The 27,754-nt window shown below is 43.1% G+C and overlaps 1 protein-coding gene across 1 annotated transcript; it reads left to right on the top strand.

The window, feature by feature from the left end:
- On the top strand, positions 1 to 27,533 carry CMTM3 (CKLF like MARVEL transmembrane domain containing 3). The gene is made up of 5 exons (XM_056528398.1): positions 1 to 460; positions 11,222 to 11,377; positions 12,683 to 12,778; positions 16,266 to 16,389; positions 26,537 to 27,533. Exons 1-5 carry the CDS (start codon positions 98 to 100, stop codon positions 26,566 to 26,568), a joined length of 771 nt encoding a protein of 256 aa, XP_056384373.1. The 5' UTR covers positions 1 to 97; the 3' UTR covers positions 26,569 to 27,533.
- The last annotated feature ends 221 nt before the right edge of the window (positions 27,534 to 27,754 follow it).

Here is a 27,754-nt window from a genome sequence, read left to right as displayed (position 1 = left end):
TCAGCTTTTCTAGGCTCCTGAAAGACACATGGATAGATGATGTATAACGTAGAGAAGAGAAAGCTATGTCGGGACCCATAAGGAGACGTGGCTTTCTATGGAGTGTCTTTTGCCCGTATCTGGCCCTGAGACCATGCCATGCCTGACTGGCACACTGGCACCCAGGGGAGCGGAGCACTGCAGATTGCGGTTTGTGCACAGGATGTGGGCTCCGGCAGGTCAGGGGTTAAGGCTGCTAACTTTCACACATGCTGCACTTTTTTTTTTGCACGTTTCCGCGTTGTCACAGTTTCCGCTCCCCCTTTTCTTCCCAAAAACACAAACCTCCTACCCCGCACACAGCATGGATGACCCGGAGAGCGGCGAGCATCCCCCGGCACAGAGATCCGCCCTCAGCGCCCTCATCCCGGGCAAAGAGTTCCTGACATCGCGGAAAGGACAACTGCTGCTGGCTGAATGGGTGAGTGCTCGTCTGCCCAGTACTACTACTCCTATCATGTCACTAAGTGCACCCCATGTACCGCTACATGACTGGTACCCAGTGCACACTACTCCCTCTATCCCCTCCTCTCTTCTAGATAGGACAATGTATCACAACTTCCATTCTTTTACTTTTCACCAAATTGTTAAAGGGGCCTACACCAAATTATATATTATTCTATATAAAGCCACCATATTCTGCTGTTCTGTACAGAGATTGACATCACTGATCCTGCTACTTATTAGGGATCATAATATCTCTACCTCTCAGTATATCTGCACCCAGCAGTATAACTACCATCATTGTATATCTCTACCTCTCAGTATATCTGCACCCAGCAGTATAACTACCATCATTGTATATCTCTACCTCTCAGTATATCTGCACCCAGCAGTATAACCACCATCATTGTATATCTCTACCTCTCAGTATATCCGCACCCAGCAGTATAACTACCATCATTGTATATCTCTACCTCTCAGTATATCTGCACCCAGCAGTATAACCACCATCATTGTATATCTCTACCTCTCAGTATATCTGCACCCAGCAGTATAACTACCATCATTGTATATCTCTACCTCTCAGTATATCTGCACCCAGCAGTATAACTACCATCATTGTATATCTCTACCTCTCAGTATATCTGCACCCAGCAGTATAACCACCATCATTGTATATCTCTACCTCTCAGTATATCCGCACCCAGCAGTATAACTACCATCATTGTATATCTCTACCTCTCAGTATATCTGCACCCAGCAGTATAACCACCATCATTGTATATCTCTACCTCTCAGTATATCTGCACCCAGCAGTATAACTACCATCATTGTATATCTCTACCTCTCAGTATATCTGCACCCAGCAGTATAACCACCATCATTGTATATCTCTACCTCTCAGTATATCTGCACCCAGCAGTATAACTACCATCATTGTATATCTCTACCTCTCAGTATATCTGCACCCAGCAGTATAACTACCATCATTGTATATCTCTACCTCTCAGTATATCTGCACCCAGCAGTATAACCACCATCATTGTATATCTCTACCTCTCAGTATATCTGCACCCAGCAGTATAACTACCATCATTGTATATCTCTACCTCTCAGTATATCTGCACCCAGCAGTATAACCACCATCATTGTATATCTCTACCTCTCAGTATATCTGCACCCAGCAGTATAACTACCATCATTGTATATCTCTACCTCTCAGTATATCTGCACCCAGCAGTATAACTACCATCATTGTATATCTCTACCTCTCAGTATATCTGCACCCAGCAGTATAACCACCATCATTGTATATCTCTACCTCTCAGTATATCTGCACCCAGCAGTATAACTACCATCATTGTATATCTCTACCTCTCAGTATATCTGCACCCAGCAGTATAACCACCATCATTGTATATCTCTACCTCTCAGTATATCTGCACCCAGCAGTATAACCACCATCATTGTATATCTCTACCTCTCAGTATATCTGCACCCAGCAGTATAACCACCATCATTGTATATCTCTACCTCTCAGTATATCCGCACCCAGCAGTATAACTACCATCATTGTATATCTCTACCTCTCAGTATATCTGCACCCAGCAGTATAACCACCATCATTGTATATCTCTACCTCTCAGTATATCTGCACCCAGCAGTATAACTACCATCATTGTATATCTCTACCTCTCAGTATATCTGCACCCAGCAGTATAACCACCATCATTGTATATCTCTACCTCTCAGTATATCTGCACCCAGCAGTATAACTACCATCATTGTATATCTCTACCTCTCAGTATATCTGCACCCAGCAGTATAACCACCATCATTGTATATCTCTACCTCTCAGTATATCTGCACCCAGCAGTATAACCACCATCATTGTATATCTCTACCTCTCAGTATATCTGCACCCAGCAGTATAACTTTACCCATCAGGGTATCTGCAGTCATTGGTATATCTGCCCCAATTTGTATCTCTGTAACAATTCAGTTTACCTGCCCCTATTGGTGTATCTGTCAAAATCGGTACACATAAATTAATCAGTGTATTTGTCCCCATCAGTATAGGTATACCCATCAATGTATCTGTCCCCAGCAGTACAGGTGTACCTATCAGTGTATCTGTCCCCATGAGTACACGGGTAACTTAGTGTATCTGTTCCCTTCAGTACACGTGTATCCATCAGTGTATCTGTTCCCATCAGCATTGTTGTACCCATTGGTGTATCAGCCCCTATCAGTACACATGTGTCCATCGGTGTATCTGCCCCTATCAGTACTCATATATCCATCGGTGTATCTGCCCCTATCAGTACACATGTGTCCATCGGTGTATCTGCCCCTATCAGTACACATGTATCCATCGGTGTATCTGCCCCTATCAGTACACATGTATCCATCGGTATATCTGCCCCTGTCAGTACACATATATCCATCGGTGTATCTGCCCCTATCAGTACACATGTACCATCGGTGTATCTGCCCCTATCAGTACTCATATATCCATCGGTGTATCTGCCCCTATCAGTACACATGTGTCCATCGGTGTATCTGCCCCTATCAGTACACATGTATCCATCGGTATATCTGCCCCTGTCAGTACACATATATCCATCGGTGTATCTGCCCCTATCAGTACACATATATCCATCGGTGTATCTGCCCCTATCAGTACACATGTACCATCGGTGTATCTGCCCCTATCAGTACTCATATATCCATCGGTGTATCTGCCCCTATCAGTACACATGTGTCCATCGGTGTATCTGCCCCTATCAGTACACATGTATCCATCAGTGTATCTGCCCCTATCAGTACACATGTGTCCATCGGTGTATCTGCCCCTATCAGTACACATGTATCCATCGGTGTATCTGCCCCTATCAGTACACATATATCCATCGGTGTATCTGCCCCTATCAGTACACATGTATCCATCGGTATATCTGCCCCTGTCAGTACACATATATCCATCGGTGTATCTGCCCCTATCAGTACACATATATCCATCGGTGTATCTGCCCCTATCAGTACACATGTACCATCGGTGTATCTGCCCCTATCAGTACTCATATATCCATCGGTGTATCTGCCCCTATCAGTACACATGTGTCCATCGGTGTATCTGCCCCTATCAGTACACATGTATCCATCGGTGTATCTGCCCCTATCAGTACACATGTGTCCATCGGTGTATCTGCCCCTATCAGTACACATGTATCCATCGGTGTATCTGCCCCTATCAGTACACATGTATCCATCGGTATATCTGCCCCTGTCAGTACACATATATCCATCGGTGTATCTGCCCCTATCAGTACACATATATCCATCGGTGTATCTGCCCCTATCAATACACATGTACCATCGGTGTATCTGCCCCTATCAGTACTCATATATCCATCGGTGTATATGCCCCTATCAGTACACATGTGTCCATCGGTGTATCTGCCCCTATCAGTACACATGTATCCATCGGTGTATCTGCCCCTATCAGTACACATGTATCCATCGGTGTATCTGCCCCTATCAGTACACATGTATCCATCGGTGTATCTGCCCCTATCAGTACACATGTATCCATCGGTGTATCTGCCCCTATCAGTACACATATATCCATCGGTGTATCTGCCCCTATCAGTACACATGTATCCATCGGTGTATCTGCCCCTATCAGTACTCATATATCCATCGGTGTATCTGCCCCTATCAGTACACATGTACCATCGGTGTATCTGCCCCTATCAGTACACATGTATCCATCGGTGTATTTTTACTATAACCTAACTGTCCTGGAGGATGGGTTGGCCATACACAAGCTAGATTGCCCCCAGACTGACCAGGGTCACATTGTGTTCCTATCTAAAGGGTTATGGGGCATTGACTTTTAGCCCATGGCGACATATAGACTATAATGCCACAACACACTTCAACAAACTACCTGAGACCTTGGGTTCACATGACACCCGGATGATCCTTTGTGGTATTTGGGTAACAATTCTACAATATTTCTAGAGAACGTGTGTGCCCAGCTCTATGCTATGATCCTCAGTGTGCATCATGTGTAGATATAGACCAGTGTTTTCCAGCCAGGGTGCCTCCAGCTGTTGCCAAACTAAAACTCCCAGCATGCCCAGACAGCCGAAGGCTGTCTGGGCATGCTGGGAGTTGTAGTTTTGCAACAGCTGGAGGCACTCTGGTTGGGAAACAATGATAAAGACACATATCTGTCATTTTAGGGAATACCAGACAGTTTGCAGAAGATTTATTAAAGCTAAAGCACGCGGGCTGGTAGTATAGTTGTTCTTGCGTGAAACAGTGAAAAATGTCCAGCTCAACCCTCAACTCTCCACTGCATCCCAGACTAGTGCAGGGCAGGACAAAGAGGTCATGTGACGCATTTCAGGTGTCAGCATACACCCTTAGTCATACTTTAGTCATAGTATGACTAAGGGTGGATGCTGACACCTGAAACGTGTCACATGACCTCTTTGTACTGATGTCGGTTTTTAATCAATAAACTACTAAAGACTGCACGATCTGCGCTGGACAATCTCTTCCTTTATTATAGTTGTCCATGGTAAGTCCTGAGAAGTAAGAGCCCCCTGTGACATCTCCCTTCCTTATCTCTGATCTGTAGCTTTCCCTTGTCTTGGCTGCTGAACCTCCTCAAACTTCTTTATTATTCCTCAGCCCTAATGCAGACAACGTGTGTCCCGAGGAGGGGAGCGTGCAGGAGCTCACTCCTTCCAGATGGAAAATGTATCCTCTCGTACACATTCCTGGTGGACTTGAGGGCATTAGGGGCTGGGGGATTAGATAATAAATGGCCACACCCGGTCCAGGGCTGTTTAGCCAGGATCCTGAATTTGGCTTCTGCAAAACATCAACATTTTGGTGCCTTTATCTGTTTCTGGGAAAGCTGGGTGACAGCTGCGCAGAAGATTTGTATTTTCTGGGGATTTTTATGAAATGGTGACTTGCCATCAAAGCCAAGGGTTAAAAGAAGCAGAAATGTCCTTCCACGTCCTGGCTACTTCTGGAATGGGATGAGGTTGTTTATGTATGTGCTGGGGTTGGTGTTATTACTACAACAGTGTTTTCTAAACAGGGTGCCTCCAGCTGTTGCAAAATTACAATTCCCAGCATGCCCGGACAGCCAAAGGCTGTCCGGGCATGCTAGGAGTTGTAGTTTTGCAACAGCTGGAGGCACACTGTTTAGAAAACGCTGTGCTCCAAAGAACCTGGGAGGGTCCATCTGATGGAGTCCGTCCACTGGAGTGGTGCCAGTGGTGATGTAATGCAGTTCATCGGGAGTATCTCATGCTGCGCAGATGACTATAGCTAAGCCATTGTGCCGCTATGAATGGTAACACATCATACGCTGCATCCAGCTTTATTTCCTCTCTCTCAAATGTACGTACATAAGACAATAAACATTTGAAGTCATGTTCTAACACTGTGTATTGCTCAGTTATTTAAGCCAAAACCAGGAGTAGAACTGACATAGAGAATACTATAATGGAAAGATCAGCCTCTTTATACATATTTTGGACCTTTACAAGCATATCCCCTGCTACAGTGTAATAATCATTCCTTATTCTACATAGAGCATACAGATTCCACAGCGCTGTACACACGAATCGTTCCATGTCCCCACTGGGGCTTACAATCTAATGTGTAAGAGAAAACCCACACAAAGAGAACATACAAACTCTTTGCAGATTTTGGAACCCAGGACTCCAGTGCTGCAAGGCAACAGTGCTAACCACGGAACCACTGTGCAGTAATTTGGCTCCACTCCTGTTGGGTTCTGTCAGTGCTAGACCACCTCTTATAGTAAGTGCCATCGATGGTGAATTGTGGGAAGGGCCATCAGTGCCAGACCACCTCTTATAGTGAGTCCCATCTATGGATAATCAGGGAGGGGGCCGTCAGTGCCAGACCACCTCTTATAGTGAGTCCCATCTATGGATAATCAGGGAGGGGGCCGTCAGTGCCAGACCACCTCTTATAGCGAGTCCCATCTATGGATAATCAGGGAGGGGGCCGTCAGTGCCAGACCACCTCTTATAGTGAGTCCCATCTATGGATAATCAGGGAGGGGGCCGTCAGTGCCAGACCACCTCTTATAGTGAACCCATCTATGGATAATCAGGGAGGGGGCCGTCAGTGCCAGACCACCTCTTATAGCGAGTCCCATCTATGGTAAATCGGGGAGGGGGCCGTCAGTGCCAGACCACCTCTTATAGTGAGTCCCATCTATGGATAATCAGGGAGGGGGCCGTCAGTGCCATACCACCTCTTATAGTGAGTCCCATCTATGGATAATCAGGGAGGGGGCCGTCAGTGCCAGACCACCTCTTATAGTGAGTCCCATCTATGGATAATCAGGGAGGGGGCCGTCAGTGCCAGACCACCTCTTATAGTGAACCCATCTATGGATAATCAGGGAGGGGGCCGTCAGTGCCAGACCACCTCTTATAGCGAGTCCCATCTATGGTAAATCGGGGAGGGGGCCGTCAGTGCCAGACCACCTCTTATAGCGAGTCCCGTCTATGGTAAATCGGGGAGGGGGCCGTCAGTGCCAGACCACCTCTTATAGTGAGTCCCATCTATGGTAAGTCGGGAGGGAAGGGATGCAGAGTGTACCAGAAGTTAGAATAAAGAGCCTGCCATAGAGCATTATGATGAACTATTATGTGCCTATTGATGTGGCCATCACTGCCCTTATCTGTATTCAAGAGAAGAATGTACGGTATTAGGGATTTTACTGTCCTGAAAAGACTTCTCTAGGGTTAAATTTCTTGTGTCCTGTATGTTATGTCACTGAGGGTCTGGAAGCTGCCCCCTACCCCCCACAGATGGCCTGAAGGAAGGATTCCTGGCAAACTGCATGACTATGTTAGGCCGAGACAGGTCACCAGCTGTTCCACACCTGGGGTCCTGAGTGATCAGTATAATGCACTGCAGGGTGTACTCTCCCCTCTATTTGTCCCTTCAGTGACCATACAGCGCTCAAGGAATATACTTCCAAATATTCCCAATGAGATTGAAGGCTGTCCACAATCTGCCCCCTCCATATATCACTGCCCTAATCTCTCCCTGTGTATAATCTCACAATGGCCCCGATTTACTAAGAGTGGGAAATGTTGTTTATGACTTGTGATTCCTCTATATTTACTACCGGGATCACAGATTCACAGCTTTTTCTTGGTGGAAATTTCCAGCCATTTATTCACGGGATTTTTTGTGAATTCAATAGTAAATAGGTTGGTTTATGAAAACATGCCCCTTTTCCACCCAGTCACGACCCTATTGCAGGTTTGTAGATTTATTTTAGCGCATTGCACCACAAATTCTGGTGCAGAAACGATTTGTAGAGCAATGTGCCAAATTCTAACGCACCGCGCCACATTTTGGCAAACAAGCTGACAAAACAGGTGGAGTTTACAATAGTAAATCAGGACCAATGGCCCTTATTTACTAAGAGTGTTGTGTAGGTTTCTTTGTGGGTTTTAATTCCCTACAATTTATTTTCCACAGTATTTACTAAGGTTTCCCTACAGTTTCCACTTTCCCTACATTTTGCTTTTTTTACACATGCTCTGATCTGTAGGGTTTTCCTCAGCTCAAATCCACCACATTTTATGTGGAAACCTTAGTAAATATGTTGGGTTTTTGTGAAAATGTCGGGAACACGCCCCTTTTCTGTGACCACGCCCCTTTTACAGGGCTTTCTGAGTAAAATGAAGAGTTAGGCTGGGTTCACACCACGTTTTTCAAATACGGTTACCGTATACGGTTTTCCGCTAAAAAACGTATGGCAAAAACCGTATGCAACCTTATACAACCGTATGACTCCAAATTAAAACGTATACAGTTTTTCCCTGTACGGTTCTATCCGTTTGCATCAGTTTTTGCTAACGGTTTTGCTATTTTGTTGGAATTAGTTTTCCAGCAATTTAATAAAGTTATTATTGTTCTATTGAAATTCCAATCTGCGCATGTGTCAACTCCAAAAACGGATTAGAAAAACCGTATACAACCGTATTCTGAAATTCTGTGTACGGTTCTCATAGACAACAATGTTAAAAGAACCGCATACGGTTCGCATACGGTTTTCCAACCGGAGGCAAAAACGTGGTCACAGCGTTTTTGCCTACGGTTCAAAAATCGGCAAAACCGTATCCGAGGCAAAACGGATGCAACCGTACACAACATTTGGAATACGGTTTACAATGCATTCCCTATGCATACGGTTTCGGATACGGTCGTATACATTTTTTTGCGGAAAACCGTATACGGTTACCGTATTTGAAAAACGTGGTGTGAACCAAGTCTAAGTCAGGTTTTTTACAATTCTGGCGCAAATTTTTTTGCAGACAGAATTTCTGCCGCAATACGCCAGAATCTGGCGCACAACCCGAAAAAACATGTTGGGTTTGCAATAGTTAATGAGGGCCAATATATTTTTCTCTGCTCTTTGTTTTTCTATTGATCCAATCATCTCCATGATTTGTGTTGCCTATCCCTACTCTTACAGCCTACAATAACCATGCCGCCACCACAGTACCATCTGTACAGCTTCCTCCCGCACCTAGTGTCTCCCTCCATCTTCCTGTGTGATCCTCGTGACAAGTAGTGATGAGGGGCAGGGGACATATTCGAATTCGCCATATTTCCTGAATATATGGACGACTATTCATCCTATGTTCGTGAAATTCGCATATTTGCTATGTTCCTCCACTTTTTTTTTTCATGCGAAAATCGTAATGAAAGTGTCGATATTTGCGAATATTTGCATATTCGCATATACAAAATATTCGTGCTGCACACCGACTCATGCAGTAAATAATATTGGAGCCTTCTAGTGCTGGGCGATATGACTAAAAATGAGTATCACGGTATTTTTCTAAAGTATCACGGTATTTCACGGTATTTTTTTTTTTTTACATTGAGACTTGCATTGAGGTGGCGTAGTGGAACTAAATGGGCTTTTGGAACTAAATGATCTGAACACTGGGGCAGTGGAGTACCCTTTTAAATAGATGTAACAAACAACCTTACAGCCTCCAGCTGTTGCAAAACTACAACTCCCAGCATGTTGGACTATATAGTAGTGTATAGTATAGGTCAGTGTTTCCCAACTAGGGGTGCCTCCAGCTGTTGCAAAACTACTACTCCCAGCATGTTGGACTATATAGTAGTGTATAGTATAGGTCAGTGTTTCCCAACTAGGGGTGCCTCCAGCTGTTGCAAAACTACTACTCCCAGCATGTTGGACTATATAGTAGTGTATAGTATAGGTCAGTGTTTCCCAACTAGGGGTGCCTCCAGCTGTTGCAAAACTACTACTCCCAGCATGCCCGGACAGCAGTTGGCTGTCCGGGCATGCTGGGAGTTGTAGTTTTGCAACAGCTGGAGGGCCTACTGTAGGTATAGTATATTATACAGACCCCTGTCCATCCCAGAACCCTGACTCACCTTCCCAGTTGCTGCAGGGACCGTCCGGGGAGGGTGGTCCGGGCCATCCATCCTTCCTGTAGTGTCCGGCGGCATTCCGGGTGGAGGGTGAACCGGTCCGGGCTGTCCTTCTTCTCCGGGGGTCCTCTTCTCCACTCCGGGCAGGCTCCGGCCTAGTAACGCTGCATAGACGCCGCTGCGCAGTGATGTCCATGCGCAGCGACGCACCTGACATAGACGGCGTAGCGGCGTCTATGCAGCGTACTAGGCCGGAGCCTGTTCGGAGGGGAGAAGAGGACCCCCGGAGAATAAGGACAGCCCGGACCGGTTCACCCTCCACCTGGCATGCCGCTGGACACTACAGGAAGGATGGATGGCCCGGACCACCCCCATTACGGGTAAGTTTAATTTTTTTTATTGACTCGGAGGGTGGGGGAGGGGCCCGACCGGTATAGCGGTATGGGCAAAAATCCATACCGTGGGAGAAAAAAAAACGGTATCCAGTTTATACCGGTATACCGCCCAGTACAAGAGCCTTCTTTGTACCACAAGCTGGAAGCAGGGAGGGATGATCACCTTTATTTTTTATTTATTTTTTTACACAGTACACATCATTGTTGTGATGTGTACGGTGAAGAAATAAAAAATGAATATTCGTCATTACAAATATAGAGCACTATATTCTAAATATTCGCAAAATCGCAAAGTGCCGATACTCGCTGTAGAAATTTGCATTTCCAATATTCGCGCTCAACACTAGTGACAGGGTTCTCTCTCCATCTCTACCAGTCTGTTACACTTGCTCGTTTTATTATTTATTCATTTTTGGGTGCTCTGACACAGTTTTGAAACCGAAATCAGATTTCGATCCGAATAAAAAAAGATAATATAAATCTGCTATTTATATAATCTAATTCATTATGATCCATACCTGGTTTTGGCTTTATAACTGCACAGTGTAAGAGCACCCTTAGGGTACGTTCACACGGGCGGATAATCTGCGGATTTTCCGCAATGTATTTGCTGCCAAACCTCAGCAGTGGATTTTGCTACCATTGACTTCAATGGGTCAGCAGAAAATCTGCAATAGAAGCAGATTTGCAGATTTCCCTCTGAACCATTGAAGTCAATGGTAGCAAAATCCGCTGCGGATTTTTGGCAGCAAAAACACTGCGGAAAATCCGCAGGTAATCTGCCCGTGTGAACGTACCCTTATAATTGAATCCCTTCTGTATTTCACATGTTTGTTTCTCATTTGTAGGTGGTGTCATTGATCACCTTCATATGTTATGTGGCATCGACTGCTGTGGGGCTCATGACTGTTCCCCTCATAGAATTCCTCTGGGCCCTCTTTACATTCTTTGCTTACTCCACAAAACTAAATGAACAGCTGAAGGGAATTTTCTGGCCACTGCTGGTAAGTGTCCTGGGCGTTCCCATAATACAGTCTGGTAAAGATTAGTGCACTGTGACTAGAAGATGCTGCATTTATTCTCACACTAGGACTACGGGGTGACTAAGGGTGCATGCACACCACGTTTTTGTTATACAGTTCCCGTATACGGCTTCAAGTTAAAAACCGTACGGAACCATATAGAAAACCGTATGCATTGACTTAACATTGTAAACCGTTTTGCGTCTTATACGGTTTTGTCAGTTTTTTTGACCCGTACCCAAAACCGTAGTCTACCACGTTTTTTGGTCCGGGTGAAAAACTGTATTAAACCGTATACGTTATTTTAATTTTATTTTTACATGGGAGTCAATGGGAACCGTACAGAACTGTGTGTGCGTACGGTTCCATCAGGTTTTCACCATACGGTTTTTGACAAACAAGTGAAACTTTATTCAAAAGGGAGTGAAAAGTTAAAAACTTATTTGTTTTTTCTTAAAAAAACGGATGCAACCGGACATCATTTTTTCAAACCATATACGTTTTTTAATCATATTTGGGTTAGAATTTGTACACATGTTTTGATACAGTTTAGTCAGGTTTTGAGGAATCCGTTTTTCATCAAAAACCTGATACGAGAACTGTATTGCAAAAACTTGGTGTGCATGCACCCTAAGGCTAAGTTCCCGTTGTGCTCCTACCCAGAATGGATCGGAGCACAACTGACACCACTGGGTCCCATTGACTTGAATGGGGTCTGTCAGGAATCCGGTATTTGACGGGGGTTGTGTGGAGAAAAAAAAAATTGGAAGTGCACTATTTTTATTCTCCACTCAACTCCCATCATTCCAAAGGGGGGGGGGGGGGGGATTTATCAAAACCTGTGGAGAGGCAACATTGACCAGTTGCCCATAGCAACCAATCTGATGGCTTCTTTCATTTTTCACAGGCCTTTTCAGAAATGAAAGAAGCGATCTGATTGGTTGCTATGGGAAACGGGCGACTTTGCCTCTCCACAGGTTTTGATAAATCTTCCCCCGTATGTTGGGCAGGAGTTACTGAATTTAATAAAAGGAATCCGTAAGTTGTATGCGCCACATTCTCTTAGATCTGAACCAATGATATGCCGGCCTGGATTGTCTTAGCTGCTCTGTTTTGTTTATAAAGGGGGTCCGGGTGGGGCGTGCTGAAAAGATCCATTAAGACTAAATATTACTCTTACCCTGTGACAGTTCTGGGCTGTGATTTATAGCTTTATTATATGTTTGGATTACAGTGCATGCCCCTACCACATAGCTGCTATATTAACCCCTTCATGTGCTCTCTCAGGACTTCATCCGTTGTGTCTCTGCTGCCATCATTTACTTTGTGATATCACTGGTGGCTGTATCCAAGTATTCCTGTGGAGCATCAAAAGCTGCTGCGGTGAGTTCTCATGGATTTGCTACCATTGCATATAATTGTATGGATTTTTGTTTTTTATTAGATTTTTATAGACAAAACACCCCCAAAGGGGTAATAACAATACAACATACCAACTACTCCCCTCCCCATCCTTTTGTACAAGCCCCAATAATAGCAGAAAAATTTAGTTTATACACCGAAAACATATACAGAAGAGATATATATATATATATATATATATATATATATAAATTTTTTTTTTTTTCAAATAAAGAGTAAAATAGACACATTAGGGTGGGTTCACACCACGATTTTCTATACACTTTTTGGATACAGTTTTTTTTTAAAACCGTATGCAACCGTACAGCAAACCGTGGCCACAGACTTTCCATTCAAAACCGTATGCACCATATTGCATACGGTTGTATCCGTTTTTCACACCATACGGTTTATGACTTTTTTTTTTTCTGTACAGAAAACCGTGGCCTACTACGGTTTTTGGTCCAGGTGAAAAACCGTATTGACCCGTATACGTTTTTTTTTTTAACATGGGAGTCAATGGGAACCGTACAGACCTGTATGTGCATACGGTTCCATTCAGTTTTTACCATACGGTTTTTGACTTTGCACAGTTTTTTTTCTTGGAATTTCAATCAAACAAGTGAAACTTTATTCATAATGGAGTGAAAAGTTCAAAACGTATACGTTTTTTTTCTTAAAAAACGGATGCAACCAGACATCACTTTTCAAACCGTATACGGTTTTCAACCATATACAGATAAAACTTTGTACACACGTTTTGATACAGTTTAGTCAGGTTTTGAGGAATCAGTTTTTTTGATCAAAAACCTGAAAAAAAACTGTATTGCAAAAACGTGGTGTTAACCTACCCTTACATGGCAGCACATAGGTACCTAACAAAGAAATTACTAAAAAAAAAAACACATTAAAGGGGTTATCCAGGAAAAAACTTATTTTTATATATCAACTGACTCCAGAAAGTTAAACAGATTTGTAAATTACTTCTATTAAAAAATCTTAATCCTTTGAGTACTTATGAGCTTCTGAAGTTAAGGTTGTTTTTTTCTGTCTAAGTGCTCTCTGATGACACATGTCTCGGGAACCGCCCAGTTTAGAAGCAAATCCCCATAGCATACCTCTTCTAAACTGGGCGGTTCCCGAGACACGTGTCATCAGAGAGCACTTATAGACAGAAAATAACAACCTTAACTTCAGAAGCTCATAAGTACTGAAAGGATTAAGATTTTTTAATAGAAGTAATTTACAAATCTGTTTAACTTTCTGGAGCCAGTTGAGATATATAAAAAAAAAGTTTTTTCCTGTTTAACCCCTTTAAGGCTAGGTTCAGACTACGGAATCTCCGGGCAGAAAATTTCCACCCAGAGATTCCGAGTGCGGCCAACGCCGGCTGAATCAGTCGGCGCTAGGACCGCGCAGACACTGCAGTCTCCAATAGACTGCAATGTGTTCGGCCTGGATTTTCACCTGAAGAAAGAGCCATTCTTCAGGTGGAAATTTCCAAACGGATTTTCTGTTCACAAATTCCGCTTCACTAATTCCGAAGTGTGAATTTGTGAACGGAAACCCATTCACTACACTATACATTTTAGCAAGCGGTATTTCCGCCTGCAACTTCAAACTGCTGTTTTTGCGCTGTGGGGGTCCACCACGCCCCTTGTAACATCACGATCACGCCCCCTTAATGCAAGTCTATGGGAGGGGGCATGAACTCCGTCACGCCCCCTCCCATAGACTTGCATTAAGGGGGCGTGACCATGATGTCACGAGGGGCGTGGCTGACCACCGCAATATGAAAACAGCGTTCAAAACATTTACTTCTAAACGCTGGCCAGTGGAGTAACCCTTTAAACAGATATAGAATACGTCGCCCAAGCTTTTCAGAGCTCTACTTCTGCTCCACAACGATATCTTAATGCAATGTTTTAACATAATACCTGTCTTGTAAGGCAACTTCTTCCAAAGGAATAATAAAAAGAAAAAAACAAGATGTTAAAGAAACGATCGTCTGTATCGTGAATTATTCCTTAAGGGAATTTTTCTACTATTGCATATACCTTATTGGCGTTCAGCTGTTTAATTGCCGCCCAGCAAAGTGTGTGCTAACTAAGAATGCAGTTCTAATGCCCAGGGTGGCACTATGCAGGGGGATATTAAATACAACAGATCTCAGTTTATTTTCCTCTTTTATCTGCTGCTCTCAGATAGGGCAGCATAAATCACCGGACAGGTCCGCTTTCCAGTTCACCCTTTTCGAGAGGTTTCACTGTATGTTGTTGATGCATGTGCTGAAGAATCCTTTGTTACAAAAGAGTAAAGAATGGAATTTACAACAGCCATAAAAATTAGCATGTAAAAAAAAAATCTATCTTTATGGTGCTCCCTCTAGTGGCAGCCTTGTGCTGCATAAAAATGATCTGTGGATCATACATATAAGTGTGGATCAAAGATATTACAATATAGCATTAAAGGAGGTTTAAATGGGAATAAGCTGTTCTGAGCCTATACTAGATTACACCACAAAAGGTCCAGATCTGTGCCTTATAACGTTTGTACTTTATATTTTACGAAAATACAACTTTCTTTACTTATCATGCTCCCTGTATGGGGTATATGGGGAAACAACATAGCAGCCAGTCTGCTGCCTATACTCCTTCCTCTTCCTCCCCTCTCCAAAGACTCTTATAGGCTTCTGTTTCTTGGTCTTTCAGATTATATTAGTAATTTCTTAGTTTGTGAACAGTACAGAGATTATTTTTCTCTAATAAAATATGTAACAGTTTCTTATCTTTGCTTGTCCTGCTGATGTATGGAAAATTATTTATAATCAGAGAAGCACATCAAATGAATCCATATAATCTGGGGACACCTAAAGGGGTACTCCACTGGCCAGTGTTCGGAACATTTAGTTCCGAACGCTGTGTGTGCGCTGCACTTTCAGCTACGCCCCCTTGTGACGTCAGGCCATGCCCTCAATGCAAGTCTATGGGAGGAGGCGTGGTGGCCATCACGCCCCCTCCCATAGACTTGCATTGAAGGGGCATGGTCTGCCGGCACAAGGGGGCATGGACGACCCCCACAGCGCACACACAGCGTTCGGAACTAAATGTTTCGAACGCTGGCAAGTGGAGTACCCCTTTAAAGGGGGTTTACCACCAGTTGGGATGTCCTTATAAATCTTGTAAATCTGAATGTCAAATAGAAGTTTTAAAGGGGTAATCCACTCCCCAGCATTCATAACATTTAGTTCAGAACGCTGGTGTGGGTTTCAGGGGAGGGGGGCACCACGCCCCCTCAATGCAAGTCTATGGGAGGGGGGGTGACGTCACGAAGGGGCGTGGCAACCCCCAAAGCCCACACCAGTGTTCGGAACTAAATTTTCCAAATGCTGGGGAGTGGAGTACCCCTTTAATCCAGTTTCTGGTCGTCATGTGGCTTCATGTTATCTTCCACTTTTCTCATTTCCTAGGTGCTTGGATTTATTGCAACAATTGTCTATGCATTTGACTTCTACATTATCTTTAATGATCTGGTCGAATTCCTCAAGAAAGGAGATTCTGCAGATGCTGAACCTCAGCGACGGAAGTCAGATGGTATGTGCATTATGGTTTGGGGGCAAAAGTTCTACCCCACAGGATTATCTAGAACACTGCTTCTCTGTGAGGCACCCACCAGATGTTGACACCGTCTGAGCTTATGTAAAAAGAGTTTTCTGGGAGTTTACTGATGACCTCTCTATACTCCAAAAACCTGCCAATCGTATGTGCAGACCATCCAATTGGAGTGAATTCTGTACTCAAGATGAGGATCCCAGTGGTGGGATCTCCCATTATCACACACTTATCCCTTGTTATATGTGTACAGGATAGGTTTTAGTGGTAGCACAATTTGTTTAGTGGTATTCCCATATCAACACAAATTACATATCCAAAGGCAGCCCCATCCAACCTGTCTGGAAAGGTAAAATAGCAGAACCATAGAAATTAAAGGGATACTCCGGTGGAAAACATTTCTTTTTAAATGAACTGGTGCCAGAAAGTTAAACCGATTTGTAAATCACTTCTGTTAAAAAAATCTTTACCCTTCCAGTACTTTTTAGCAGCTGTATGCTACAGAGGAAATTCTTTTCTTTTTGTATTTCTTTTTTGTCTTGTCCACAGTGCTCTCTGACATCTCTGTCCGTGTCAGGAACTGTCCAGAGCAGCATAGGTTTGCTATGGGGATTTTCTCCTGCTCTGGACAGATCCTGATACGGGCATCAGGTGTCAGCAGAGAGCACTGTGGACAACACAAAAAAAGAAATTGAAAAAGAAAAAAATTTCCTCTGTAGCATACAGCTGCTAAAAAGTACTGTAAGGGTAAAGATTTTTAATAGAAGTAACCCACAAATCTGTTTAACTTTCTGGCAGCAGTTGATTTAAAAAAAAATTTTTGCTAATCATTAAGTGTTATCCCTATAAATGCAACAACATGTACTACTAGTCTAAAATATGCATTAAAATTGCCACAAGAAGGCTAAGTTTCCACTTGTTTTTTTTTTCTGGCAGTTTTTGGAAAACTTCAACTGCAGTGGTGGCTGCAGTCAGAAGTGGATCCATAAGGGAGAAGTATAAATTCTTCCTTTATGTGTCCTATTCCTTTTCCAAAAGTTTTCCAAAAACTGCCAGAAAAAAAACCAAGTGGAAACTTAGCCTTATGGTTGTCACCTGCTTACCTAGAGTCCTGAATGGCAAATCTGCCTATTTCCCCTGTCGTATGACCTACATCTATATCACTGGATTGAGTTTTACTATTTAGGAGTCTGGCAAAGCTGAGCAATAACCTGATCTTTAATGTCAGTCATCTTGGGAGTCACTTTGCTCTTCCAGGAGCTGGTATAAGTGTATAACACAGTGTTTCTCAACCAGGGTGCCTCCAGCTGTTGCAAAACTACAACATCCAGCATGCCCGGACAGCCTTAGGCTGGGAGTTGTAGTTTTGCAACAGCTGGAGGCACGCTGGTTGGGAAACACTGGTATAACAGCTCAACTAGAGACTGAGTAATGTACCCTCTTGTGCTTCTATACAGGGTCCTGTGAATTGTGCCTCATATAATTAAAAACACAGATTTTTCTTGTATAAAAAACAATGTGACCTCCATAGTGATGTTCCCAGAGGGCTTTATTCTGTGGCCGGTCACATATATTTCACTAGACACAGGATGTATAAGGCCAAAGTGGTCTGATCAGGAAACGAGGACACTGTGCTGAAAGGGAAGCACATTATGCAAAGCAAAACAGGAAGTATTCAATTATAAGAAAAATCCTGCCCTCGGTCATTTCTGCTCCAGGCATTCAATTGTGGTACAAGAGCGGCACCATTTGGTTATCTTTAAAGCCATTTTGGAAGCTTAAAGGGGTACTCCGGTGGAAAACCTTTTTTTTTTTTTAAATCAGCTGGTGCCAGAAAGTTAAACAGATTTGTAAAATAACTTTCTGGCATCAGTTCATAAAAAAAAAAAGTTTTCCACCAGAGTACCCCTTTAAAGAGAAAATCCCATTAAAATAATCGTTGATCTGTCTTGAACAGTGCCGTAAGACCTAGAGATGAAGTTACAGTGATTTGATTCGTCACGAACTTCTGGGCTCGGCAGTTGCTGACTTTATCCTGCATAAATTAGTTCAGGTGCTCCGGTGGCTGGAGACTCTGTATCCACCTTAAAGCGGAACTAATTTATGCAGGCTAAAGTCAGCAACTGCCGAGCCGAGAAGTTCATGATGAATCGAATCACTGTAACTTCGCTCATCTCTAGTGAGAACTTTTGCCTATTTTGCTATTGTCACAAACTGAAATTTAAAGGGAAACTGAAAGGCTGTTCAGTGCACTAAACCCAGTGCCTCCACTCTGTGCTGGGCTATGAATATACATTTTTCTTGACCTGAACATTCTGCATAGGCGCTGCTCCCCCACTACACCTGGAAAAGCAGCATCTGCGCTCACATGGTCACAGGCTCTTACGTCACTAGGATGTGAGAGTCAAGAAAAATGAATATTCATATGAAGGGCAGGCATATCACAGCATAAAGAGGAGGCAGGGAAGCTTGGCAAGCTGACTCCCTGCCTCCATTGCTCATGGAAGAGCTTAAAGGGGTACTCCAGTGGAAAAAAAAAAATTCTAATCAACTGGTGCCAGAAAGTTAAACAGATTTGTAAATTACTTCTATTAAAAAATCTTAATCCTTTCAGTACTTATGAGCTTCTGAAGTTAAGGTTGTTCTTTTCTGTCTAAGTTCTCTCTGACACATGTCTCGGGAACCACCCAGTTTAGAAGCAAATCCCCATAGCATACCTCTTCTAAACTGGGCGGTTCCCGAGACACATGTCATCAGAGAGCACTTATAGACAGAAAAGAACAACCTTAACTTCAGAAGCTCATAAGTACTGAAAGGATTAAGATTTTTTAATAGAAGTAATTTACAAATCTGTTTCACTTTCTGGAGCCAGTTGATATATGAAAAAAAAAGTCTTCCAGTACTTATCAGCTGCTGTATGCTCCACAAGAAGTTCTTTTATTTTTGAAGTTCTTTTCTGTCTGACCACAATGCTCTCTGCTGACACCTCTGTCCATATCAGGAACTGTTCAGAGTAGGATAGGTTTGCTATGGGGATTTGCCCCTGCTCTGGACAGTTCCTGACATGGAAGTACCCCTTTAAGCAATACAGCAACAGAGGACCATAACTTTTAAACACCTGAACCAATTTCTGTGGTTCATCCGCATTATAACCCAGTGTATTGTGTTTAGTGCATGTGAACAGCCTGTCAGTTTCCCTTTAACCCCTTAAGGACCCAGCCCATTTTCACATTAAGGACAAGAGCATTTTTTGCACATCTGACCACTGTCTCTTTAAGCATTAATAACTCTGGGATGCTTTTACTTATGAATTTGATTCCGAAATTTTTTTTACGTGACATATTCTACATTAACATAGTGGTAAATTTTTGTTGATAGTTGGAAAAATTCAAAAAATTCATGAAAAATGGGAAAATTTTGCATTTTTCTAACTTTGAAGCTCTCTGCTTGTAAGGAAAATAGACATTCCAAATAAATGATATATTAATTCACATATACAATTTGTCTACTTTATGTTTGCATCATAAAGTTGACATGTTTTTACTTTTGGAAGACATCAGAGGGCTTCAAAGTTCAGCAGCAATTTTCCAATTTTTCTCAAAATTTTCTAAATCAGAATTTTTCAAGGACCAGTTCAGTTTTTAAGTGGATTTGAAGGGCCTTTATATTAGGTATACCCCATAAATGACCCCATTATAAAAAAAACTGCCCCCCTCAAAGTATTCAAAATTACATTCAGAAAGTTTGTTAACCCTTTAGATGTTTCACAAAAATAGCAGCAAAGTGAAGGAGATAATTAAAAATCTCAATTTTTTACACTAACATGTTCTTGTAGACCCAGTTTTTGAATTTTTACAAGGGGTGATAGGAGAAAAAGCCCCCAAAATGTGTAACCCAATTTCTCTCGAGTAAGAACATACCTCATATGTGGATGTAAAGTGCTCTGCGGGTGCACTAGGGGGCTCAGAAGGGAAGGAGCGACAATGGGATTTTGGAAAGTGAATGTAGCTGAAATGGATTTGGGGGGGGGGGGGGATGTCACATTTAGGAAGCCCCAATGGTGCCAGAACAGCAGAAGAAAAAACATTTTTTTTTTTTTTTTTTTGAAACTTCACCCCTCATGGCACGTAACAATGGGTACAATGAGCCTTAAGGTATGTTCTTACAGGTGTTTGAAGACTTTTTGGTAAATTCAGATGTGTAAATAGAATTTTTTTCCCCCCCTAAAATGTAGTTTTTTCACCAAATTAACCACTTTTACAAGAGGTAATAGGTTGTAAAGTTGTAACCCCATTTCTTCTGAGTATGGAAATACCCCATGTGTGGACGTAAAGTGCACTGCGGGCGCACTATAAAGCTCAGAAGAGAAGGAGCCACATTTGGCTATTTGAAGGAAATTTTGCTGAAATGGTTTTTGGGGGGCATGTCACATTTAGGAAGCCCATATGGTCCCAGAACAGCAAAAAAAAAGCCCCACATGGCACAATATTTGGGAAACTACACCCATCAAGGCACATAACTAGGGGTATAGTGAGCCTTAACACCCCTCAGGTGTTTGACAAATTTCCACTAAAGTTGGACGTGAAAACGAAAAATTTGATTTTTTTCACTAAAATGCTGGTGTTACCCAAATTTTTCATTTTCACAAGGGGTAATAGGAGAAAAAGCCTCCCAAAATTTTAACCCCGTTTCTTATGAGTATGGAAATATCCCATATGTGGATGTAAAGTGCTCTGCGGGCGAACTACAATGCTCAGAAGAGAAGGAGCGCCATTGAGCTTTTGCAGAGAGAATTTGGTTGGAATGGAAGCGGGGGCCATGTGCGTCTACAAAGCCCTCCGTGGTGCCAGAACAGTGGACCCCCCCCCCCCATTCCAAACGTAATGTAATAAGGGGTGCAGTGAGCATTTATACCCCACTGGCTTTTGACAGTTTTTTGGAACAGTGGGCTGTGCAAATGAAAAATATTTTTTTTTCATTTTTACGGACAACTGTTCAAAAAATCTGTCAGACACCGGTGGGGTGTAAATGCTCACTGCACCCCTTATTACGTTCCGTTTTTCAACAGCTGGAGGCTCTGTTTTGGAAACAGTGTCATACGAAACATTTATTTATTTTTATTTGGGGGCGGCTAACTGTGTATGTGTATATGTACTCTTTATTTTGTGTAGTGTTGTGTTATTAGGGTACATTCACACAGGCGGGAGTTTACAGCGAGTTTCCCACTGGGAGTTTGAGCTGTAGCGGAAAATTTGCTGCAAGAAACTCCCTTTAAATCCTGGCCCATGTGAATGTACCCCGTACATTCACATGGGGGGGCAAACCTCCAGCTGTTGCAAAACTCTCACTACCAGTATGCCCTTTGGCTGTCCGTGCATGCTGGGAGTTGTAATTATGCAACAGGTGGAGGCACACTGGTTGCAAAACACAGAGTTTGTTACTTACCTCAGTGTTTTGCAACCAGTGTGCCTCCAACTGTTGCTAAACTACAACCCCCAGCATGTATGGTCTATCAGTGCATGCTGGGAGTAGTAGTTTGCAACAGCTGGAGGCACACTGGTTGCAAAACACAGAGTTAGGTAACAAACTCTGTGCTTCGTAATCAGCCTTCAGCTGTTGCAAAAACTACAACTCTCAGCATGCAGTGACAGCTGAAGGGCATGCTGGGACTTGTAGTTATGCAACAGCTGGAGGCATACTACTAACACTCCCAGCATGCCCTTTGGCTGTCCATGCACAATAGTAGGCAGCTCCCCCCGCATTTGTAGGCAGCTCCCCCCGCATTTGTAGGCAGCTCCCCCCACATTTGTAGGCAGCTCCCCCCCCCCACATTTGTAGGCAGCTCCCCCCACATTAGGTCAGCAGTTCCCCCACAATAGTAGGCAGCTCCCCCCACATTTGTAGGCAGCTCCTCCCACATTAGGTCTACAGTTCCCCCACAATAGTAGGCAGCTCCCCCCACATTAGATTGGCAGCTCCCCCCAACAGACATACAGCTTCCAGCCATATACAGTGTATGGCTGCAGGCTGTATGTCTGTACTGGTCTGCCCCCACAGTGTTCCGATCACCGCTCCTCCGGCCCGGGTCACCATCTACTGCTATGGCCTATGGACCATAGCAGTAGGTGCCGGGACCGGGGAGAGGTGACCGGTTCACTTAAGATAGCACAGCCGGTCACTCACCAGGCCCCGGTCGGCGCGCGTCCTCCTGGTCCTGCGCTCCTCTGCCTCTATGGTTGTACGCACAGGAAGTCACTGACGTCCCATGCGTGCAACCATAGAGACGGAGGACCGGACCGCAGGAGGATCGCAGGAGGACGCCGGGGAATGGTAAGTGACCGGCGGACATCCTTATGTCCCGAAAAGATTTTTCGGGACACAGGGATGTCCGGCATAGGAATACCTATGATTATCTGCCCGGGCCGGCTCCCGTGTGTGGCTGCAGGCGGGGGCCGGCCAGAGCAGCTAAAAACTAATACTGTATACTAAAAACTAGGGGGCCTCCAGCTGTTGTAAAACTACAAGTCCCAGCATGCCCGGACAGCTTTTGCCGTGCTGGGAGTTGTAATTTCACAACAGCTGGAGGCACCCTGGTTTTTAGTATACAGTATTAGTTTTTACTTGCTCTGGCCGGCCCCCGCCTGCAGCCACACACGGGAGGCGGCCCGGACAGATAATCAGAAGTTTTCCTATCCCGGACCTCAATACCCGGCGTATAAGACGACCCACGACTTTTCAGAAGAAAATTCGGGGTTAAAAAGTCGTCTTATACGCCGGGATATACGGTAAGTATTTACCTCTTCTGACTCAATACTTGGTAAAACTAAGAGTCTTCTGGGGTAGGTCACATCTACAGATAGAAATGTTTGTCAATTCTTCTTGAAGATCGCTGTTTACAGACATCTCCATCCAATCTGACTGAGCTTTAACTTCAAGTGTTTGCCATAAATTCCTTTGTGGTTTAATATCCGGGCTTTTACTGGGCCATTTAGGACATTAACCCCTTAAGGACGCAGGGTTTTTTCCGTTTTTGCATTTTCATTTTTTCCTCATCACTTTCTAAAAATCATAACGCTTAAAATTTTGCACATAAAATTCCATATTATGGCTTATTTTTTGCGCCACATATTCTACTTTGCAGTGACATTAGTCATTTTACCAAAATATCCAAGGCGAAGCGGTAAAAAAATTCATTCTGCGACAAAATTGAAGAAAAAATGCCATTTTGTAAGTTTCGGGGGCTACCGTTTCTACAAAGTACATTTTTCGGTAAAAATGACACCTTATCTTTATTCTGTAGGTCCATATGATTAAAATGATACCCTACTTATATAGGTTTGATTTTGTATTACTACATGCAGGAAAATTTAGACATTTAAAATTGTCATCTTCTGACCCCTATAACTGTTTTATTTTACTGCGTACGGGCCAGTATGAGGGCTAATTTTTTGCGCCGTGATCTGAAGTTTTTATTGGTATTTTTATATTAATCTGACTCTTTGATCGCTTTTTATTAATTTTTTTATGATATAAAAAGTGACCAAAAATACGCTATTTTGGACTTTGGAATTTTTTTGCGCGTAATGATATATTTTTATAGTTTCGACATTTCCGCACGTGGCGATACCATATATGTTCATTTTTATTTACACTGTTTTTTTTAATGGGAAAAGGGGGGTGATTTTTACTTTTATTAGGGAAAGTGTTAAATGATCTTTATTAACTTTTTTTTTTTTGCAGTGTTATAGCTCCCCCCCTGGTGCCTATTCCACTGCATATACCGATCTCGTACACAGATCATTGCCGTGCATTGACAGGGCAAAGATCAGTGTGATCGGCAGTAAATTGCTCAAGCCTGGATTGGAGCAATCAATCGCCGATCGGACACGACGGAGGCAGGTAAGGGGACCTCCGTTAGCGTTCTAGCTGATCGGGACATCACGATTTCACCGCAATGGTCCCGATCAGCCTGACTGAGCTGCCGGGAAGCTTTTACTTTCATTTAAGAAGCGGCGATCAACTTTGAACACTGCGTCTAAAGGGTTAGTAGCGCGCGGCACCAATCGATGCCAATCGATTTGTGTCGCACGCTATTAGCCCAGGGTCCCGGCTGTCAATAGCCACCGGGACCGGACCGGTATGACGCGGGGTCACGGCATGACCCTGCGTTTTATACAGGGAACGGGCGCCGGGAGTACAGGTATGCCCTGCGTCCTTAAGAGGTTAAAGGGGTACTCCAGTGGAAAACTTTTTTTTTTTTCATATCAACTGGTGCCAGAAAGGTATACAGATTTGTAAATTACTTACAAATTCCACCTGGCAAAGTAAGAGGTGTGTCCTAAAAAATGATTTCAGGGACTTAGGCCGCAAGCTTTTTCTGAAATATTACCTGTACCATGAGCCACACCAGAGAGGCATCGGGAGATTAGGGAGGTACTGAACATATTTAAAAATATGAATCCTTCCAGTACTTATCAGCTGCTGTATAATCCACAGAAAGTTATTTTCTGTCTGACTACAGTGCTCTCTGCTGACACCTCTGTCCATGTCAGGAACTGTCCAAAGCAGGAGAGGTTTGCTATGGGGATTTTCTTCTACTCTGGACAGTTCCTGACATGGACAGAGATATCAGCAGAAAGCACTGTGGTCAGACTGGAAAGAAATTAAAAAAGAAAAGAACTTCCTGTGGATTATACAGCAACTGATAAGTACTGGAAGGAATAAGATTTTTAACTTTCTGGCACCAGTTGATTTAAAAATAAAATAAAGTTTTTCACCGGAGTACTCCTTTAACATGCTTTGACCTAAACCATTTCATTGTAGCTCTGGCTTTATGTTTAGGGTCCTGCTGAAAGGTGAACCGCCGTCCCATTCTTGAGTCTTTTGCAGACGGCATCATTTTCTTCAAGGATTGCCGTGTATTTGGCGTTATCCATCTGTCCATCAATTCTGACCAGTTTGCCTGTATCTTCTGGAGAGGAGGATGGTGTAATCAGGATTCGTTTTCCCCCATCCATAGCATTATGGTCTCATCTGACCAAAGTACCTTCTTTCACATTTGCTGTATCTCCCACTTGGCTTGTAGCAAAATCCAACAGGTTTCTTATGGCTCATTTCAACAACTGCTTTCTTCTACCCACTCCTCCCTACATGCCAAGTAATAGTTGTCCTGGGGACAGATTCTGTTGATCTTTTAAGCTCCTCCAGAGCTATCATGGGCCTCTTGGTTGCCCCTCTGATTAGTTTTCTCCTTCCCGGGATTGTCAGTTTGGGTGGACGGCCTTGTCTTGGTAGGTTTGTGGTTGTACCATATTTCCCTTTTGTGATTATGGATTTTATGGTGCTCTTTGGATATATGTGTATATATATATATATATATATATATATATATATATTTTTTTTTTTTATAACTAACCCTGCTTTGTACTTCTCCATAACTTTATCCCTGACCTGTTTGGTGAGCTCCATGGTCTTCATGCTGCGGTTTATTCAGAAATTGTCTCTAACAATCTCTGAGGCCTTCACAGAACAGATGTTTTTGTGCTGAGATTAAATGGCAGACATGTGACTTGCAAATGTGCCTTTTGAAGGTAAGTGGTTGCAATAGATCTTTTGTCAGGGGTTGAAAACATATGCACTCAACACTACAGATATTCGTAAATAATTTTGAGATTTGTGTAAAATTTCCCCCATTTTCCAAATGATGGACTATTTTGTGTTGGTTCATTACATACAATCACAATCAAATGGATTTGAATATGTGGTTATACTACAGACTAAGTTGAGTTGTTCCTTTTTGTCTGACCACAGTGCTCTCTGCTGACACCTCTGTCCATGTCAGAAACTGTCCAGAGCAGGAGAGGTTTGCTATGGGGATTTGCTCCTACTCGGGATAGTTCCTGAGGTGTCAGCAGAGAGCACTGTGGTCAGACAGAAAAGAAAAAAAACAATCAACTTCCTCTGTAGTATACAGCAGGTGGAAAGTACTGGAAGGATCAACATTTTTCATAGAAGTAAATTACAAATCTGTTTAACTATCTGGAGCCAGTTGATATGAAAAGAAAAAGGTTTTCCACCGGAGTACCCCTTTAAATCTAAACTAATGACTGCGGTTGTGCTTTCTTTCCAGATGAAGATTCTTCATCTACAGACTCTGATTGATGGGGCCCAGGAGCTGCACTCCCAATGAGGAGAGGAGACCCTTTCCTTCCTGCCCCTGTGGTGAACACTGGAACCCACAGACATGTGATTATTGTCCTATTTCAGGGGAAGAGTTAAGGAAACTTTTTTGTAGAAAAATCACAATACCATAAGGATTAATGAAGACAAGACCAGCAAGAAGAGTGTGAATCTCCGTACTCCCCAAAGGATGTGACACAGTATATGGACACTGAATATCTGAGGGGGCAGGGACACCTATCAGCTGTACAGACAGGACATTAGATTGCACAATGCCATTTTATTCCCTGTAACTTGAGAGCTCCAGTGCACTTTCACATTCCCCCCCCCTTTTTTTTTAATTTTAAGTGGAAGAAACTATTGACAATCAATTACATAAAAGTAAAGAATAAATAGTAAAAGGTGTAATAGGATTTAATACTAGAACTGTGATACATAGTGAGTGGAAACTGTGTGCTTAGCAGAAAGTATCAGATTGATGTTTAAACGAAGGTAAAGGTGCTTCCCCTGGTGGCATTCATTCTCCATGTGAAGATCAAGCTGTGGCACTTGGCATAGAGCATTGATAAGTTGGCAGCACTACAGGGGATTTTATTGTGCTTACGGCTCTGTTGCACTGTAAGAAAGGAACTTCTGAAAACTACAATGCAACATGTACAGTGCAGCAGCAGGCAAAAGTAATACCAGACATGTGACTACACCCCATGCCGTTCTGGAGTTATCCGAGCGTACTCGCTAGCTTGATCTAAAAACTGGAATTGATAGGTTTGGTTGCTGAGGTAACTGTCCAACACTCAGCAAGTATGTTATTCTAAATGGTACATGATACTCCACAGCAACCAAAACAAATAATAAACTAGAGTGCTTCTTTAAAGGGGTATTCCAGGAAAAACACTTTTTTATATATATATATCAACTGGCTCCAGAAAGTTAAACAAATTTGTAAATTACGTCTATTGAAAAAAATCTTAATCCTTTCAATAATTATCAGCTGCTGAAGCTGAGTTGTTCTTTTATGTCTGGTAACAGTGCTCTCTGCTGACATCTCTGCTTGTCTCGGGAACTGCACAGAGTAGAAGAGGTTTGCTATGGGGATTTGCTTCTACTCTGGACAGTTCCCAAGACACGTGTCATGAGAGAGCACTTAGACAGAAAAGAACAACTCAAC

Source organism: Hyla sarda, chromosome 6 (assembly GCF_029499605.1).
Source record: "Hyla sarda isolate aHylSar1 chromosome 6, aHylSar1.hap1, whole genome shotgun sequence".
In the NCBI taxonomy this organism is placed as follows: Eukaryota; Metazoa; Chordata; class Amphibia; order Anura; family Hylidae; genus Hyla; species Hyla sarda.
The sequence above is the reverse complement of the archived record's forward strand: the minus strand, read 5'-3'. Positions and strand labels throughout refer to the sequence as shown.

Bases quoted from the DNA above. Each gene is read 5' to 3' on its own strand.
- CMTM3 (XM_056528398.1), top strand. From the start codon at position 98: ATGGAGTGTCTTTTGCCCGTATCTGGCCCTGAGACCATGCCATGCCTG. The intron at 12,779-16,265 runs GTGAGTTCTCAT...CTCATTTCCTAG, and splicing joins GAGCATCAAAAGCTGCTGCG to GTGCTTGGATTTATTGCAAC. The intron at 16,390-26,536 runs GTATGTGCATTA...CTTTCTTTCCAG, and splicing joins TCAGCGACGGAAGTCAGATG to ATGAAGATTCTTCATCTACA.